This window comes from Perissodus microlepis, chromosome 17 (genome assembly GCF_051167445.1).
Source record: "Perissodus microlepis isolate ML-2025 ecotype Zambia chromosome 17, ASM5116744v1, whole genome shotgun sequence".
In the NCBI taxonomy this organism is placed as follows: domain Eukaryota; kingdom Metazoa; phylum Chordata; class Actinopteri; order Cichliformes; family Cichlidae; genus Perissodus; species Perissodus microlepis.
Window position 1 is genome coordinate 4328954 of NC_140477.1, and position 19603 is coordinate 4348556.

Here is a 19603-nt window from a genome sequence, read left to right on the forward strand (position 1 = left end):
TTTACTTTGAAAGTAAAATTTGTGCTAACATTTTTCAAAAGAAGAAACGTTTACTTTGAAGACAAATGGTCTCCATTTCCAGTTTGTGTCTCGGTTTTTACTACTCAGAGAGTAGCTGGCAAATGTTTGCAGACAAGTCGGCGTGTTCCATGTGAACTACGTCTGCTAGCGAACAGTGCAATCACAAGGACGTATTTGCAAAGAAATTTTTTCCCATGTGACTGGGGCTTTCACAATAATTGAAATGGTGACTGCCGTCAACCTCCAGCAACAGCTTACCAACCGGTTGGTAAATGCCTATTTTTCCTTCACTGGTTGCCAGATAGTCACTTGAGACTACCAATATGGTGGCCAAGTTAATGTGACCTGGTTAGCGGTTATGTGACTGCAAAATCCTCAGTAGAAACTATTCTCACCTTTGTCCATAAGCCAACAAGCTAAACAAGTGTACATATTAGTTCAGTGTGGCAGTGTGTATAAGTTAAATTACATAACGACTCGCAACCTACAAACTTTGAGCTGCACATGTTAATAGCGAGATAGGTAGCTAGCTTAGCCAAGCATAAAGAGTGAAATCTAGATTTAAAAAATTAATCTTTCTAAAAAAGTTAGTCATATTAAACAAACATGTTTACTTTTTTCCAAATTGAGATTTTCAGTATTTGTTAATCTAACTGTAGAACTCTAGTTTCACTATGAAAAAGTTATTTATGTTCCTCACAGAATTAAAATTAAAGGTAAAATCATAAGATGCACCTAAATTGTGTGTAAAAAGCTTTGAAAGTAAGTGTGTGTGTGTGTGTGTGTGTGTGTGTGTGTGTGTGTGTGTGTGTGTGTGTGTGTGTGTGTGTGTGTGTTAATGCATAAGCAGATAACTGAAATTTCCTGGAGAAACAGCCGGGGTGTGCTGCTATAAAAGGTGGATTAGTGCTCTAAGTCTGCACTGCGCTGAAGGGCAAACCTTTATTCAAACAGATGAAGAGTGTTTTGGGTTGAACCAGAGTGAAGGTTGCCAGATTATAATCACTGCTAAAGTCAGTCAGTCGCACTAATAATACACCAGCAGAACAGACTTCACACCTCTCACTTCTGTTTATGTTTAGCTGAAATGCCCGATGCCAGAACTTGCATTAGTTGTGAGTATGCACACACCCAGTGACTACTCATAATAGAGGTGTATTTCATATAAACATTTAAAACTCATTTCTTTATACTTCCTAACATACCAAAGTAAAGTGTTGCGCCTTTTTGCCTTTAATTCTGCATAGCAAGTGTTGGAAACATTCCTCGGGTTTTGTTGATGCACATTTTTCAGCAGCACATCCATGACACCAGTCTCCCATTTCACTATATCCCAAAGGTGCTCTATTCGATTGTGATCTTGTGACTGTGGAGGCCATTTGAGTATAATGAACTCATTGTCATGTTTAAGGAGCGTTACACTGCTAGAAGCAGCCGTCAGAAGATGTGTCTTAAAGGCTTTAAGGTACTAATGCGTCCCAAAAAAAATAATCATCATACCACCACCAGCAGCTTGAATCGTTAATAGCCCAGGATGGATTTATGCCCAATTCTGTCCCTACCACCTGAATGCTAGAGCAGAAATCAAGACTTATCAGACCAGGCAGCAGTTTTTCAGTCATCTGTTGTCCAATTTCAGTGAGCCTGTGCAAACTGTAGCCTCAATTTCCTGTTCTTAGCTGACAGGAGTGGCAGGTGGTGTGGTCTTCTGCTGCTGTAGCCCATCTGCTCCAAGTTTCAGTGTCATGTGTGCTCAGAGATGCTCTTCTGCATACCCTGGTTGCAATGAATGGTTATTTGAGTTACTGTTGCCTTCCTATCTGAGTGAACCAAAGTGATCACTCCCCTCCGACCTGCGGCATTAATGACATTTTTATTCAGAGAACCTTTCTCTTTTTCAGATTATTCTTTGTAACCCCTAGAGATGGTTGTGTTGGAATCTCACAGTAGATCAGACGTTTCTGCCACCAACGACCGTACCACATTCAGAGTAATCTTTCTTTCTTATTGATGTTTGGATTGAACTTCAATGCACTGTGTTTCTGCCATGTGACTGACTGATTAGATGTTTTTGTTAACAACCAGTTCAACAGGTGTACCTAAAAAAAATGTGGCCAGTCATTGTGTATTTAGATCACAGATGTAGTAGTGGTTTTACTCTTTGCATTTAAGTCTTAGAAGGTGAGAAAGTGTATAAGTGTACTTAACAAACATGGGTGTTGGTAATACTGTAGTATCATTGGTTTCACTGACAGGATTTAACAGACTTCTGGCAATGAAAAGCAGTGCTTCATCGCCATTTAATCCAGAATTTTTTAAGCATAGCAAAATATGGCACAGTTTTTACTGGAATATTCTAGCTGTATTCTGTGAGCTACAAAAAAAACATGCCACACCCTCTGAATACATAAGTTGGTTTAGACACAGGCAGAAGCTCTTCTTTACCGAGCTTGTTTCACTGTTGTTGAAGTTACAGGCCAAAAGACTGTGGCCCGAGGGTGTGCCAGGTAGAGGGCTGAGCTGGTAACAGCGCTTACCGGCTCACATTAGTGTTATTTCCTGCATTGCCTAGAGTGATGACTTGAGCCTATTTTCAAATATCTGTGTCTTTCTGTTTGGATAGTTAGCATACTGTAAAATGGAGATAGACTGGCATTATAGAGCATTTTTCTTGTCCCACTGAGCATTCAGAGGCATCCAAGCATGGCTTCATAGACCAACATGACCCAGAAAACATGAATTTATTCTATTAACTATTACTGTTTTGTCTAGCTATCGTGCAGTTTTCACCAGCTGCTCCCAAAATAAAGTATGATACTTTTACTATTTAAATATAAGCTGATGGTGCAAAATATTAAACTGAGACTGCAGTCTGTGCTTTTGGATCCAAACAGAACCGAGCTTAAAAATCCTAGGCACATAAAATGACACGCTCGCCCTCCTGAACAGCGAGGGCAGTGCATTCAGTGTGTCGTTATTCATTTGCAGTGGTGCATCTTACTGTGACAAGAAAGAAAAAATGACAGGCTGAATGAGATCAGTATAAAGGTCTTGTTATGCAAAGATAGATAATGAGTTTGAGACGAGATGCACTGTGGGTGAAATTTCCATCTGTAGCCATCATGTCCAGTCTTTCCTGGCCCTTTGTTTTTCTTTATCTTTTCCTCAGACATTTATTTTCCTCTCTCTGGTCCATTTCTAAATGGAGGACCCCGGAGATGTCGTAACAAGCAACAAAACAAACAGTGCATCACTGCTTTGTTAAGGCGAACGTAATCAGATAGACTGGGCATTTATTCTAAATGGAGACTACATTTGTAGAGGCCTTTTTCTCCCTCTTGGAGAAAACACTGATTTAATTATACTTAACTATATTAGAAAAAATCCTTTTTTTTTCTAAATGTGTTTGCTGTAGTTCATACTTTGTTACATTTTTCTTCCCAAACACTCAAAGTGAACAATAACTGAGTGACTTAATGCCCTCACTGTAAGCTGCAATGAGTGCCTCTATTGTTACCCTGGATTACAGCTCTCTGACAAGTTTTGGGAAGCTAGCCAAAGGGGATTAATGCAGATTCACTCCTGTAATGCTCTCAGCCGTCGTGCCATTAAGTCACAGTCTTCTCAGATGACCTGATAGTTATGTCATCTTCACCTGGAGCCACCTCTGATGTATGCAGTTTTTAAAAATACGGATTAACATGACATTTTCTTATCAGCTTTGGGTCAACAAGCCTTGTAGTGTAGCTGTACACACACTTGTTAAAATGCCAGGTTTTTCTGATGTTAAAGCAATTAGATCACAATAAATCATTTCAAAAATGTTCTTACCTTTAATGTGACACTATAAGACAATAATAAGCTAGTTGTACGTGTGCGCACCCTTATGCTAAAACTGTGTTGAAACACATTTTGATTTAATTGCAGCATTCAGTCTTGTTGGGTAGGAGTTGGGTAGGAGCGCATGTCTTGCACACAGCCCTCTTTAGCTCACAGATTTTGTACTGGATTTAGGTCTGGGCTCTGGCTGGGTCATTCCAAAACTTTAATTTTCTTTTTTTCTGGTGAAACCATTCACTTGTTGATTTGGATGTATGCTGGGGATTTCAGATCAAAAGTTTAGTATTTGGCTAAAACCACAGTTCCAGCAAAAGAAAAGCAGCCCTAAAGCATGATGTTGCCACCACCATGCTTCACCAACCCTGCATCCCTACCCCACAGACCAGACATGTGGAGACTGTTAGTTTTTTAGTGTGTAGTACACAACCAGTTCTTGCCTGAAAGTAGGGCTGGGCTATATCATACCGTTCACGGTAATACTGGTGTAATGTTGGGCAACGATAAGAAAATGAAATATCGCGATAGAATATGGGTAAAACGCGCATGCGCAGTGCCTTTGTTTACATACGCACATGGCGGCAACACAGAATGAGAAAAGCGAAAGCGGATCGTTGAATGAAACGGATGAACCAGAATTGGTTTGTAAAAATGCTGCAACTTCAGTGGTGTGGAACTGGTTTAGCTTTCGTCCGTCAGATACGCAACAAAGCACTATTTTTGGTAGCGCATGCTAGCGGGCCGTCGTTATTACCGTGTTTTTTGGAAAATACGGCACATTTAAAATCAATCCTTTGATTTTTCTGAAAATCGACAGTGCCCCTTATAATCCCGTGTGCCTTATGTATGAATTCTGGTTGTGTTTACTGACCTCGAAACGATTTTATGTACACGGCGCTCGAAAATCTGTCAAATGTTTCAGTACGACTTTGCTAAGCTACGAACCCGCACTGCTTGTAGGATTGTTGGAGTTTTACGGCTATCGTAGGCAGGAGCCTCGCGGAGTGATACGTACGGCACTTCAACATAATATTACCGTATTGTGTGTGTATAACCTCTTTTTAAGTTTTGTGGATATTATACATGGTTATGCTGAGGATATGTCGGCCAATTCCCACTGGAAATGCCTTTTGGTTAAACTGTCAGCAAGGAATTTGCATTTGCACTGTTAAATTTTTATATAACTTTAATGCGGATAAAAAACAGCTGCTTGTTTAAGTGAAAATACATTGATATTTTTTTTTTTTGCACTAATAAAGTTGAGGAGTTGTAAAGTATTTTGTCTAGTGTCAATTATATCGTCAGTTATATCGTTATCGCAAATTTTCAAATGTATATCGTGATAAATATTTTTGGTCATATCGCCCTGCTCTACCTGAAAGTACTGGTTGGTACTGGTTCTGGTACTCTTTCAGTGGTGCTACAGGTCTGTTGGCAGCCTCCCTGACCAGTTTTCGTCTTGTCTTTTCATTAACTACAGTGGTCCCTCGTTTATCGCGGGAGTTAAGTTCTAAAAATAACCTGCAATAGGTGAAATCCACGAAGTAGCCAACTTGATTTTTTACAATTATTATAGATGTTTTACGCCTTAAAAGCCGTCACTACACACTTTATACACTTTTCTCAGACAGGCATGAACATTTTCACACTTTTCTTTCTTGTTTAAACACTTGGTCCAAAAAATACGGTAACTTCTACCTTCCTTTAGCATGTCCAGAAGTTCAACGTTTTGTGCGATGGTTAGCATCTTCCTCTGCCTTCTGGGTGCTACCACAGCTGCCTACGTTTCGTCAACATTGTTGTGTTTGTTGGGGAGAAAACTTAGAAACATACAGTACAGCACTTCAGAGTCACACTGCTAGCGATCGAAGATTTATGTAAATTTGACAAGCTGAACGCATTCTGTACAGGAGACACGGCACGGAGGAGATTGATTGACGATGGTCTACAGCCAATCAGGACGCAGAACACAAAAAAAGCATGCAAAATTGCACAAAAAAATCAGTGAAACAGCAAGGCCACGTTAAAGCGAGGGACCAGTGTACAAGACATCGTCTTATAGTTTCTCTGATTTTTGATGACTGTCTTCACTGTGTTCCATCTAATGCTGTGGAAACTGTTTTTGTACCCTCACTTCACCTTTCAACGATGAGATCTGATGCTTTGTAAGTTCTCTATGCCTTTTGCTGTAGCATGCAATTGAGTGAATGTCAGGAAAATCCTGCTAGGAAAGCTGAACTTTTTGGGACTTCTCTTCACAACACAGAGCTGACAGTTATAATACTCTTACAGGAATACAGTAACTGCAGGTAGGACTGTCTGCCTCTGTCCTGCTTTCATCAGTGCTGTAATCCCAGACAGGGAGCCTGCTAAATAGCTGGGATCTGATGTCACGCACGCACAATGACACCTCTGTGGACCTTTGCTACTGTAGCTGCTTCACCGATATCCTTCTTTTCCTTTCCTTCTAAGCCTTTTGCTTTTTTTCTGTAGACTCTTGCTGTGACTAATGTGATATAGTACAGACTTCATGCAAAGTGCCACATCCTCACACATGCACTGAGAGTTAATGAGCACCAGAGGATACCAACAGTACTGACACTTTTCTATTCTGAGAGTCTGTTTTTTCATTGTTATTCTAACCTTTCTGGGGTTTGACTGTGGCCTTTGAAGGAATCCATTTACTTCCTGCTAACTGTGAGGTTTTCCTTCATATGCCCATCATTATTATTTACCATTTATTTCTACGAGTATTGCAGTATTGATACTAATAGAACTGTTTTCTATTCCTATTTTCATCCAGGGTTTGCTATAAACAGTTTTCACCATTTTAATTCCCTGTCCAAATATTTCCCTTCAGCATTTCCACTTCCTCTTCAGGTCGACTGTTAGTGCAGTGATAAAAAGCAGAGGAGGAAATGATGTAACGGGGAAGTGTTTTTATTTGAAGGAAGGCAAACAGAGCAATTCCTTAATGAAATCTATGGGTGGGACTGTTTACCCAGAGCTCACTCGCTCTCCCTCACTCCTGAACAGTGCGGGCACTGTACGGTGCACGGGCAGCATGCTGACACTGGTTTCCACATGCATAAAAAGACATGCTCAGTGAAAACTGTTTGTGTCTTCAGCTTAGCTGCACTTTCACCATTAAGCCAATAAAGTCAATGTTATTTATAAGCAATAAATCCACTTGGTTAGACATAGGAGATGATCATTGGTTGGGTAACAACAGTTAAAGCCCTTCTCCCAGCTCTGAAAGGTAACTTGCCCATACGCGACCTCCACAACCTATCCCAAGTGCAGCACTCTGCAAAAGTCTTGAGCCACGTCTCACCTCTAGTGTGGTCTCTTTCTCCCTCTCTATCTGCCAGGATTCGTCCTCAGCTGCCCAAAGAGACGATTGAGGGCTGTCACATCTGTACGTATGTGATGCCAGGAGAACCCCAAGTGGTCCTGGGCAAGGACAAGGCCTTCACCTATGATTATGTCTTTGATATGGACACCCAGCAGGAGACGATCTACACCCACTGCACCGAGAGGCTCATCGAGGGTTGCCTTGAGGGCTACAACGCCACAATCTTTGCATATGGACAGGTTAGTCAGCAGGCTTTTGCTGCACACGTATTGGTAGAAGGACATGGAGCATTGCCTTTTTTACTCATGTTAACAGCACACCGGTATGGCATGAATATACACAAGCTCAGTCACATATTCACATTCAGTCAAAGTTTTGCTCAAGGGAGCGGCACTCCTTCCAGAAACAAAAGATTTATGGCATCATGTGATATGAGGCTGATTTCATTTTCACATCGGTAGGCAGGCAATAAAGGAGCCTCAGCAGCTCTGTGCTGCCAATATGTTCCAACATGTCCTCATCACCACAGATTTGTATTGCCTCTAATAAATTAGAATAAGAGGGAATGATAGATATGGAAGTTTGTTATCCAATCAAAACAAAGTAGAAAGTGTCTGCTTCACATTATGCCAGAGCAGGAAAGTAAACCAAGAAGTCAAAACATATTTTATGGCATTAAACATTGTAGACTAACATGCATCCTGAAAGCAGTTGATTGGTGCCACTCTCATCTCTGAAGCTATGGCAGCCAGTTCCACAGTTGCTTTGCAAAAAGACTGGAAACAGAGGAAAGCAGCAAGGTCATTTGTCCACCTTGGTTTTGAAATGGACAGATATGCAAAATCCTTTTGTTTTATGTAGAGGTTATAGTTCTGCAAGTGTATAATTGTGAAAAAAGTGGATGATGTATGTATTGTACGGTAACATTAAGGCCTGTGTAATGCAAAACAGCTCAACTGTCTAAAGTGTTAGGCTCTATTTTTTCTTAGCCTGTTCTGACCAGTGGCGGTGATGATCCAAATATCGATAACTTCCGATACCAACAGAATTAATTGCACAGTGATGTAGTGTTCATTAAAGTGCGTTCAGATAATTAGCCTTAATCAGTTAAAAATATTGGTACTGGTATCGGCAAGACTGGCACTGTTTTCACTTGGTATCAGATCGATAGCAAAATCGCACAAAGCTACTCTGGACACAAATACATGAACTTCAAAAGTCTGTGCATGTTTGTGCTGCACATGTCATTTATATGTCATAGTGTGATATAAACTGTGGCTTTGCTGATTTAATGTAGTCACAAATCAAAAAAAGAACAACATTAATTTAATGCATCAGTGTGGAAACAAAGTAAAAATCAACTTGAGTGGTGAACCAGTCGATCTGATCATTGTTAATCCTTGCCATCGACACAACGCCATGTTTTGGCCTTTGTGAATATGAGTGAAGGCCTGGAACAGCCTCAGCATGACACCAATGCTTTACTCACAGGCAACGGAGGAAAGGAAGGTGCAGCCACACTGAGGACTATAGAGGCAAAAAATAACAGCTTAGTTTTATTCAGTGTGATTTAAAGGGTTTTTGTATTGAAATTCAATGTACAAAGAGACACTCTGTCATTGAACAACTGCTTTTTAAACTTCCCTCTTCTTACCCTTCCTCTGAGCTCCTCTTTGTGTTCATTATTCTGTCCTCACATTGTTCCCTCGCCCGTTATTTTTCTGACAAAGAGCCTTTCACGGGGCACGGCAGCGGCCCAACACACTCATTCACACGCATGCACACAAACACGGTAATCACACAGGTGTGGCCTTGCAGAATAAAACTGTTTTTCTCGATCATCTGTCAGCACAAACACGCACGCGCTCCTGTCGGGGCCTCTCTGGCGTTTCGGTGGGGAGGAGAGGGGTGATGTGTGAATTTGAACCCCAATGTCGCATTCCTCTTTGTGTCACCATGACTCCGACCCATCCCCCTGTCTTTTCCTCCCTGTCCAGACGGGTTCGGGGAAGACGTACACCATGGGAACTGGCTTCGATGTCAACATCGGAGAGGACGAGCTGGGCATCATTCCCCGGGCCGTGAACCACCTGTTCAGAGGAATCGAGGAGCGCAGACAGGCCGCCACTGAGCAGGGCAGGCCTGTTCCTGAATTCAAGATCAATGCACAGTTCCTGGAGGTGCAGAAACACACACACTCACATCCACAAACAACGCAGAGCAACTCAGTTGGTAACATAGAACATCATCAGCAATCTGATAAATAACACTGAAATAACTTAAAGTCAGTTTGTTAGACATAGCGAGAGCATGCAGACAGCAAGAGGTCAAAGGTCAGCGTTGGGTGTATCAGTTCAGGTTGTTAAAGTGCGCAGATAACCCGACTGCCATTAAACTGTCATTAGCCTGTCTCCGAGGTCGCGCCCGGCTTTATTTTTAACTGCCAGCAAGTGGCTGCTAACAGCTGGTGAGGGAGCAGCTGAAGGGACATAATAATTTACGCTCTGCACGACGTCGTCTAATCTGTCGGCTGTTTGTTAATTATTTATGACTTTCTTGTTTTTTAGCTTTACAACGAGGAGGTGCTCGATTTGTTCGACACGACTCGAGACCTCGAGGCCAGGAAGCAGAAATCCAACATCAAAATCCACGAGGACGCCAATGGAGGCATCTACACGGTGGGGGTCACCACCCGCACCGTCACCTCTGCAGCCGAGGTCAGTTTCAAAAACCTGGAAAAACGCTAAAAGCGGCTCAAATATACTACTGTTTTTTGGGGGGGATTTTGCGAGGGGGGGGTCACAAAAAGTAGCTTTAATGGACCAAGATGATGGGTTTTAAATGAGCCTACGCAAACTGGAAGTTAATGATCTTTTTTGTAGAATATAGTTTTACATTTTGACTTAAATTTTTATAAGTGATAAAACCCACTCAGAAAGTGACTCATGTTCTGAAGATTTAGGCTAAACGACAGGCCCAAAGCTTTCAAAATACCTGGGATGGCGGCAGCACAAACCCTGTTACAGTGGTGGTAATCTTAATTTAATTCAGCGGTCCCCAACCTTTTTTGCGCCACGGACCAGTTTATGTCCAACAATATTTTCACAGACCGGCCTTTAAGTTGTCGCGGATAAATACAACAAAATAAAACCAGTACAGGTACCAAAAAAAAGATTTATTCATAACGCACGGGAAAAGACCCAAGGAAACTGAGTTAATGATAAAAACCCTGAAGACTCACGGACCGGTACCGGTCTGTGGCCCCGGGGGTTGGGGACCGCTGATTCAATTCATTTCGTTCATAACGCTGTAAAAATACACTTGTTACACTGTGCAAAGGTTTCTAGCCACCCTTCATTACTTGATATTTCACCTACATTTAGTAGTTTTTTTAATGGGATCTTTAGGAACAGCTCTTCAGGCCTTCTATATGTGTATTTTCCCCCCTTTTCAGTTCAGTCCTTGAGCTGACCACTTTTAGAGGAATATTTTGGGTTTTTTTTGTCAAGCCATTTAACACCAATCTACTAAGACTTTAAACATGAATCACAGCATGAAGGTCCTGAGTTCAATTCCACCATCAGGCTGGGGTCTTTCTGTGTGGAGTTTTCATGTTCTCCCCGTGTTTGCATGGGTGCAAACATATTCCTCCAACAGTCCAGAGACATGCAGTTAGTGGGGATAGGTTAATTGGAAACACCAAACTGCCCATAGGTGTGAATGCGGGAGCCCATGTGAGTGCGAATGGTTGTCTCTATCTGTGTGTTAGCCCTGCGACAGACTGGCGACCTGTCCAGGGTGTACCCCGCCTTCGCCCTAAGCCAGCTGGGATAGGCTCGAGTGACCCTGAAAAAGGATGAGCAGAAACAAATGGATGGATGGCTGTATCTGTCAGGCTCAATAAACTCTAGAATCGTCTGGCAATTTTTTCATATTGTATCATACAGTGCTTTGTTACTAGCAGCCTATTTAGTTCTCACATGGCAAACACAGAGATAACAGTCTAACAGGCATAAAGTAGAATTTTTACAGCAACAAGGTGATTTCTAAAGAGCTATTAGCCAAAAACTTGGCATATCTCGGCGTTGTTTGCAACATGTCCTTTAAAAAATTTGAGGAACCTGGACAAGTGGAGGATAAAACATGAACATTATCTGAATGCTGTCATCCTGTTAAGAAATAGAAAAAAAGCCAATAAAGACCTGACACAGGACCTGAAGATGCATCTGGCCTGAGTCTGATCCCAAACACTGCCAATGCAGTAACAGTGAAACACTGGGCCTCAACATTATTGAAGCAGGGTGGGATCATGCTGACAAAGAACTGAACAAAAGGCAGAAACATCCAAAGAAGTAGATTTTCTTTTTCCTCGCTAAATAGAAAAAGATGAGTGCTGCTCAAGAGTTTTGCACAGTAGTGTTTCCATTCAGTGAGTAGGATTTCTCACCAGCAGAGACTCACATCTCTCGGTGAGGAAGTCATCATTAAGTTCTTGTAGTCTTTTTACCTTTCAGCTGATAAAGTCTCTTAACTGAACTCTTCAACGATCACAGTGGTTAGGAACAGTCTCTATGTTTAGATTTCTGTGCAGCTCAGAAATGATATGAGAAAGCACACAATTTTTTGTCATCTGTTTCTTCCACCTCTCCTCTAACAGATGATTCAGTGTCTGAAGCTGGGCGCTCTGTCTCGCACCACCGCCAGCACCCAGATGAACGTCCAGAGTTCACGCTCCCATGCCATCTTCACCATCCACTTGTGCCAAGTGCGAGTCTGCTCCCCTGACAACAATGTAAGTATTGTTATGAAAGGCAACAGAGGAATGGTGTGTTTGCATCACTCGCAGTTCTGTTTATTTACTTTCCTTTCCATTTTCGTCCAGGATAACGCGACGGATAACCGTCTAGCTAACGACTCAGAGATCGATGAGTTTGAGACTCTGACGGCCAAGTTCCACTTTGTGGACCTGGCGGGTTCTGAGAGATTAAAGAGAACTGGAGCTACAGGAGACAGAGCGAAAGAGGGCATCTCCATCAACTGTGGGCTGGTGAGGAAGCACTGCGCTGCTGTCATTGGCCACTTAATTTAGTTTGAGCTGCATTTAATAGGGCAGTGATGAAAAGCAAGTAAGAGACCAGCATTTACCAGTGTGTGGAGCAGGAGAGACCCCTGATGGACAGAATAGGCATTACACTGTTGATTTCTTCCACCATAACCTTATTTATAGTGAATACTGATGACAAGGTAACTAAGGCTGAATGCTTGTTCTCCTCTTCCGTGTCCTTCCTTAGCTCGCCCTGGGAAATGTCATCAGTGCTCTTGGAGACAGGAGTAAGCGCTCCACTCACGTGCCTTACAGAGACTCCAAACTGACCCGGCTGTTACAGGACTCACTAGGTGGAAACAGGTTTGTGGGGAAGAATCTGCTGTGATATCTCTTTAAATAAATATTAGATATGCATTTAAATATCCATACTAGCCGTAAGAAATCAACGGGCTTGATCGTTATGCTTGCATCCTCCAGTCAAACTGTGATGATCGCCTGCATCAGCCCGTCAGACAGGGACTTCATGGAAACCTTGAACACACTAAAATACGCCAACCGGGCCCGGAACATCAAGAACAAGGTGATGGTGAACCAGGATAGGGCCAGCCAGCAGATCAGCGCCCTGAGGACAGAGATAGCACGACTGCAGATGGAGCTGATGGAGTACAAGACTGTAAGAGCGTGGCACAGGCGGGAATGCTTTCACAAATACAGTCCATGTAGAGGACATGAGCAGAGCAATATTTGGCCCTTTTGTCGATTGTTTAGGGAAAGCGCATGGTGGGTGAGGACGGCATGGAGGGCATCAACGACCTGGTCCATGAAAACTCCATGTTGCAGACGGAGAATAACAACCTGAGAGTGAGAGTGAAGGCCATGCAGGAGACCATTGATGCCCAGAGAGCCCGACTCACTCAGATCCTCAGTGACCAGGCAAACCAGGCTCTCGCCAAAGCAGGTAGGATATTTTCAAAAAAGCTCATACAACATATGTCTTACACAGCCTCATGACACAGCTGGTTTTGCTGATACTGTATATGCTGTATCATATTTTTATTTTTTATATAGTTCTAATCTTTGTAGAACTGGGATTTTAGTATTAAAAATTGGTTTGTTGGTTTACAGTGACACGTCATCATAAGAACCAGTCCGTTTACTATGTATGGCCATATACACAGCAGGGCCTTGGGCTAAATGCTAATGTTAGCATGCTATAACGCTAGCATGTTGGCAGGTTTTTGTCCACCCTTGCAGTTTTACGTGAGCAAGCTAACACGTGCTAAGATAAAATGTCATCAGTTCTGAAGTGTTTCTTCATAAATCACTCACTGTCTATTCTGAGCTGAGCATTTTGCCTACTGCCATGTTGGTTTTGCACCCTAACCCTTTCCTAGCCTAACTGGATGATCTGATTGACAAACCCAGGACGTACAGTTGTAATATGTGAGTTTCAAAGTAACCAGTAGTCAGAGTAGAGCTGCTACCCGAACCAGTTGAGGTGGTTCAGGCATCTGATTAGGACGTCTCCTGAACGCTTGCTAGGTGAGGTGTTTTGGCCATATCCCACAGAGAAGAGACCCAGAAGGATTGGAAGAATCTCAGTGACAACCAGGAAGAGCTTGAGGAGGGGGCGGAGTGAGGGAGGGTGTCTCTGCTTAATCGGACCCAGACGATGATGCTTATTATGGATAATTAGGCTTATAGACTTCTTTTTTGGAACCCAAATCACTATCCCCTTGCTGATATGTCGGTCTTTTATATACAGTTTATGTTTTAAACCAGTATGTCAGATAAAATAACCACTAAAGCATGTTTCTGAAATGATTTTAAGCTATTAGTTTTATAATTAACATAGTTTTATATCATTTAAAGTCCTAACTTCCTTTAATTGTAGGTGAAGGTAACGAAGAAATCGGCAACATGATTCAGAACTACATCAAAGAAATCGAGGAGCTCAGGTACGAAAGGAGACCAGATTTTAGCCTTAGCCAGATCACAGGAACGTGTCTGCAACAACAGTATAACTTCACATTAAAATGTGCTGCAAGTGTTTAGCAACAGTAACGTTTGTGTAATGTAACTCGTTCCTCAGAGCCAAACTTCTGGAGAGCGAGGCCGTGAACGAGAACCTCAGGAAGAACCTGTCCCGGGCCTCCACTCGTTCCTCGCTGTACGGCGGCCCCGCCCTCCTCGCTCCAGGGAAGGAGGCCAGGGACGTCATCGAGATGGCCAAGAAAGACCTGGAGAAACTCAAGAAGAAGGAGAAAAAGAAGAAAAAGAGGTACGTGTTCAAGTTGGCACACAGTTGTGAAGCTCTAGTCCGTTCCTGGAAGTACGTAAGAATAACAGCCGCTTTGCCAGGAAGTAGAAATTGGAGAGCTGTTAATGTGCAGCCAGAGTGTCGCCTCTTGGCGTGTTGTAATTATCTGCTGATTCCCTACATTAGCAGTTTACACCCTGTTGTTTCTTTAATGGAATGTGTGCTGCATTCAGTCGCCACTTCTCCAACACGCTGGAGGCCATTGATCGCTTATCCTTTTGCTGCATCTGTCTTGTATATTTTTATTTCTATACATGCTTGGGATCTGCAAGTTACAAAGAACTGCCTTTCTTTACGTCTCCATAACCAAAATCCATCATTTGAGCTGCTGTTTTTGGGTTTTTGTCACTCACCTCTTGCTGATCTCTCTCGCCCTCTCTCTCTGTCTCTCTCTTATAAACATCCTTCGTTTTCCCCCAAATTCTGTGGCCTGTCTGCTCTCTTTACCTCCGCCGTCCTCACCCTCCCCACCTCCATCCTTCTCACCGAAGACTGAGGCAGTACGAAGAGAATCACCATCATGAGCTTGAGGACGCCAGGTTTGCCGCCTCCCATCAACAAATGGGGTTCAAATACTCAATCTGAAACTGGCAATGGAATTTGTGCCCTTCCCTTGAAGTGATTTTAGCTGATTTTACCCAAGTCTTCCTTCTTTTCCAAATTCGCGAAGCGACTAACTTTTTCTGCACCTACAGGCGGTTCACGGTCCCGCAAAGGGAGCAGGGAACTTAACCAGCTGTTTCCTCGCCCTCTTTTTCCCTTTTCACTGCACACTGCAGGGTGTTGATCAGATCACGTTTTGTGATACCAAAACCATTGAAAACGTATGAAATTTGGAGCTGGAGTTGATAAATATCACACATTTTGCTGTAGCGTGTGGCATTTGGTCAGCAATCTTTGCAGTGTGCGGCGGCTCCTAATGTAATGTGGATGGTAGTTACTGATCGTTTAATCTCTTCGTCTCTCCCACTGTATCCTCCATGTTTGTGAAATCACAATGAAATCACTCATTAATCAAGCCTATAATCATTTGCATGTGTCATTCATCTGTATTTGTTGTGATTTTACTTCCCGTTAGTCTGAATTTGACTGTAGCATTTCCTTCTTAGACAGAGAGCTAACACTCTTTCCCTCCTTTAGTGTTGTCAAAGAGGAGCTGCCGGACAATGATCAGGAAAGAGGAAACGAGGAGGCAGAGGTGGTAGGTGGCTGGATTAAATAACTTAAACTGTAAATATAATATGTAAATGTCACATATTACTCAGCGTTTGTTACCATTTTGCCAGGAGGGCAGCGACCACGAAGAGGGCGAGGATGCTGATGGAGAAGAAGAGGACTTTGAGATGGCGGGAGATGAGACATCCGAGGAGTCTGACTCTGAAGAACTGGATGAGAAAGGTACAGCTATCCAGAGGGAAGGAAGTATCAAGATAAGAGCTCATCTTTGTTTCCCCAGACAAAACTGTGCACAGATTGTAAAGAAACCACACCCTGAACTCCATGTTTCTTTTTGGGGGTGTGCAGAAAACGTTCAAGCCGACCTGGCCAACATCACCTGTGAGATCGCCATCAAGCAGAAGCTGATCGATGAGTTGGAGAACAGCCAGCGGCGTCTGCACACTCTCAAACAGCAGTATGAACAGAAGCTGATGATGCTGCAGAACAAGATCAGAGACACGCAGCTGGAGAGGGACAAAGTGCTGCACAACATGGGTAAGATGGAGAAATTAGGATCTGCCTGTTCAAAGAGGATTAAAGAGCAAAGGAAATGAAACCTACTCCATCCACAGGTTCAGTGGAGTCCGGTACGGAGGAAAAGGCCAAACGGATCAAAGCCGAGTACGAGAGGAAGCTGACCTCCATGAACAAAGAGCTGCAGAAGCTCCAGTCTGCCCAAAAGGAGCACGCCCGCCTGCTGAAGAACCAGTCGCAGTACGAGAAGCAGCTCAAGAAACTCCAGCAGGATGTGACCGAGATGAAGAAAACCAAAGTAAAGCTCCTTCTTTTCATTTTGGGATAAGCAGCACTTTTCACACTTGTCTTGTAGCTGCGCTGCTACACTTGCTGTGTTATGCTTGTCCACCAGGTGGCACTGATGCGCCAGATGAAGGAGCAGCAGGAGAGGAACAGGGCCACAGAGTGCAGGAGGAACAGAGAGATAGCCTCGCTGAAAAAAGACCAGCGCAGAGCTGAGGTAAGAGGCACAGAAACACTCATGTCTTATAAAGTTGCTTTTGGATCATAAAGACAAAACTAAAATCAAGCTTGTCTCACAGCACCAGGTGAGGCAGCTCGAGGCCCAGAAGAGACAGCAGGAGCTGATCCTCCGTCGGAAGAATGAAGAGGTAAAACGCAGTTGAGAGAGGCAATGATGACTATGTTACATGTGGCTTTGTTATACCTGTTCTTTGTGTCAGGTGACCGCTCTTAGGCGCCAGGTGAGGCCCGTGTCCGGAAAGGTGAGCAGGAAAGTGAGCCTACCTGAACCTCCTCAGGAACCATCTCATAGAGCAGTCCCAGGACGGCTGCAGTCCTCTAGTGCAAGCTCTTCCAACGGAGCCAGGTAAACCGTGTTAGCGCATTTACAGCGTGAGTGTGCATGTCAGCTGAGTGAGACGTCTGAAAGAATGCCTTCTTCTTTAGGAGTTCCCCAGTGCGGATGGGAAGTATCTACCTCAACAGATCAGCCAGGGCCAAGTGGCAGTCACTGGAGAGACGCATCAATGACATCATCATGCAGAGGATGACCATCTCTAACATGGAGACAGATATGAACCGACTACTGAAGGTAATGTTTAACGGTGGTCGTGAGCCCACATCAGCTGGTCGATACAGTATTACAGTTTTTTTCAATACTCAGCAAATGTAAAATGGTAAAAATCGCAATAACATGAAGTATTGAGAAGTATTGTGATAATATCCAGTTTGCTGAACTCACATAGGCCCCACTACTTAAGCTGCTTTAGCCTGCACACAGTCGTTGCCCATCTGCAAGCTGCTTTGCAACCCACTTCCACCCCAGCTGTCATGCTGTTTCTGTTGTCACTGATGAATGCTACAGGAGTTTTACTGCTATTCTCCTACTTTAGATCCAAATTACTGCAGAGAAAGAGATGTTTGTGTGTAGTGGCACCAACTAAAATGTTTTTAAGATGCTTCTTTGTCCTCCTGTCCTTCTAACCTCTGTTCTCGCCTTTTCTCCAGCAACGTGAGGAGCTGACTAGACGACGTGAGCGAGTGTCTAGGAAAAGAGAAAAAACGGCAGTAGATGGCGCGGACGCCGACCGCTCCCTGGCGTCTCTGAACGAGGAGCTGGAGTCCCTGAGCGCCAACATCGACTACATCAACGACAGCATCGCCGACTGCCAGGCCAACATCATGCAGATGGAGGAGGCCAAGGTGAGAGAATAGCAGCAATCGGCCACGCGTGATCCCAGTGTTTACTCGAGTCTGTTTGTAATGCTTCATAAAAGAAGGGCAGTATGATGTTCACACACTCGCACACAGCTCATAATGATGCAAACACTATCATCGCTGCCTCATTAGCGAGAATGGGCTTGCATGGGGCTGTCACCCTTGGGCAATCAATTTGGGAAATAATTGCAGTTCTGCACCGCTGACAGTCCCAGAGCATTTTGGGCTTCACTTTGACAAACAAGCATCAGGCGCCTATTTGTCAAAACAACAATGACTCAATAAAACAACAACCCACCGGCAGCACAGCCCATTAATGCAGCCAAAGCAGCCTAATGATGGCAGCTGATCAGCCGTGTATACATGTAAGTTTTTGTTTCCACGTATAACGTTTACACTCTGAGTTTTGTACCTCACATTCATGCCATCAGCCACTCACGATGCTCTTTAAGCTGCTGCACAAATTATTGAGTTTAAAGTGTGCAATTTAGGAATTAGAGAGCCGCGGCTCCTGAAAACCTCTGATTTGCTGCCGCTTGGGTTAAACTGTGCAATTATTTATCAATAGTAAGCCTGGGGTCACTAATGAGATAGCACTGAGAGCGGTGGTATGTAATGCTGTGTTGGCTGAAATGTGCATTGCTGGAAATCTCTGCAGGCTTAGAATTGGGTTGCTAACTGATGGTTAGTGTCAGACTAGTGATTCATTAAATTGCATCCCAGCCGTGGGTAAAAGTTTTATAGCAGCTAACAATGTTTGCTCTCATAATCCAGTCAGTTTGAGATGTTTTTCAGTTTTAATTGTCCTGTTAAAAAAAGAAGTACAACTCTAATCAAATGCACTTCAATGCACCTCTATAAAAGCAGATGTTTTGGCAATTTGGAGGTCTGGGAATGTCCGCTGTGTTTTAACACAGTGCCCCCCCCCAATATTGCCAGGAGTAGACGTTCCAGAAAATTATCCCCAAATTCAGACTATGCAATCCTCAACAAAGACCTACACCAGAGAGTTGCTGCAGATTTTGCATCTGAACAAACTGCAAGACTTCCGGAACAGTGTCGTTTAGACGCAGACGAGACCAAAGTGGAGATATTTCGCTGTAAAGCACAGCGTCACAATTGGAGAAAACCAGACCAAGCACTTTTGGTGGCAGAGTAATGATTAGGGCTTGATTTGCAGCTCAGGACCCGGGCACCTTGTGGCCATTGAGTCGACCATGAACTCCTCTGTATACCAAAGTGCTCTAGAGTCAGAAGTGAGGCCAACTGGGTCATAGAACAGGATGATGATCCCAAGAACATCAGGAAATCTCTCACAGAATTGCTGTATATAAAACTTGTTTGTGTTAGCAGTGCTGATAGCTGGTGTTAGCTATGGAAGAAGGTTGCTGTCCTCATTTGAAATCAAATAACACTGTGTGGAAATAAGTTGTCAAGTTCCTCGCAGTAATGTTTTATGAAATGTATCATCGCTGTGGGCTGCAGGAGGAAGGAGACACCGTGGATGCTGCTGCTGTCATCAGTTCCTGTAACCTATCTGAGTCCCGCTTCCTACTTGACCATTTCATGACTATGGCCATTAATAAGGTACCAACAGATGACTCACACC

General features: G+C 43.4%; 1 protein-coding gene across 3 annotated transcripts in view; it reads left to right on the forward strand.

Annotated features, from left to right (window-relative positions):
• LOC146369075 (kinesin-like protein KIF21A) overlaps window positions 1–19603 on the forward strand; it is a 42465-nt gene that overhangs the window by 12803 nt on the left and 10059 nt on the right. For 2 of the 3 annotated variants that reach the window (XM_084909569.1, XM_084909570.1), the window contains exons 2-22: window positions 7230–7452; window positions 9211–9393; window positions 9781–9930; window positions 11871–12005; window positions 12096–12260; window positions 12505–12620; window positions 12738–12933; window positions 13029–13218; window positions 14155–14218; window positions 14353–14541; window positions 15072–15119; window positions 15721–15781; window positions 15867–15978; window positions 16105–16293; window positions 16371–16570; window positions 16667–16774; window positions 16857–16925; window positions 16998–17143; window positions 17224–17368; window positions 17785–17979; window positions 19480–19581. In XM_084909569.1, coding sequence (XP_084765695.1) covers window positions 7230–7452; window positions 9211–9393; window positions 9781–9930; window positions 11871–12005; window positions 12096–12260; window positions 12505–12620; window positions 12738–12933; window positions 13029–13218; window positions 14155–14218; window positions 14353–14541; window positions 15072–15119; window positions 15721–15781; window positions 15867–15978; window positions 16105–16293; window positions 16371–16570; window positions 16667–16774; window positions 16857–16925; window positions 16998–17143; window positions 17224–17368; window positions 17785–17979; window positions 19480–19581 — 2986 coding nt within the window. The remainder of the gene's footprint in view (window positions 1–7229; window positions 7453–9210; window positions 9394–9780; window positions 9931–11870; window positions 12006–12095; window positions 12261–12504; window positions 12621–12737; window positions 12934–13028; window positions 13219–14154; window positions 14219–14352; window positions 14542–15071; window positions 15120–15720; window positions 15782–15866; window positions 15979–16104; window positions 16294–16370; window positions 16571–16666; window positions 16775–16856; window positions 16926–16997; window positions 17144–17223; window positions 17369–17784; window positions 17980–19479; window positions 19582–19603) is intronic. The other variant, XM_084909571.1, reaches the window with a different exon arrangement.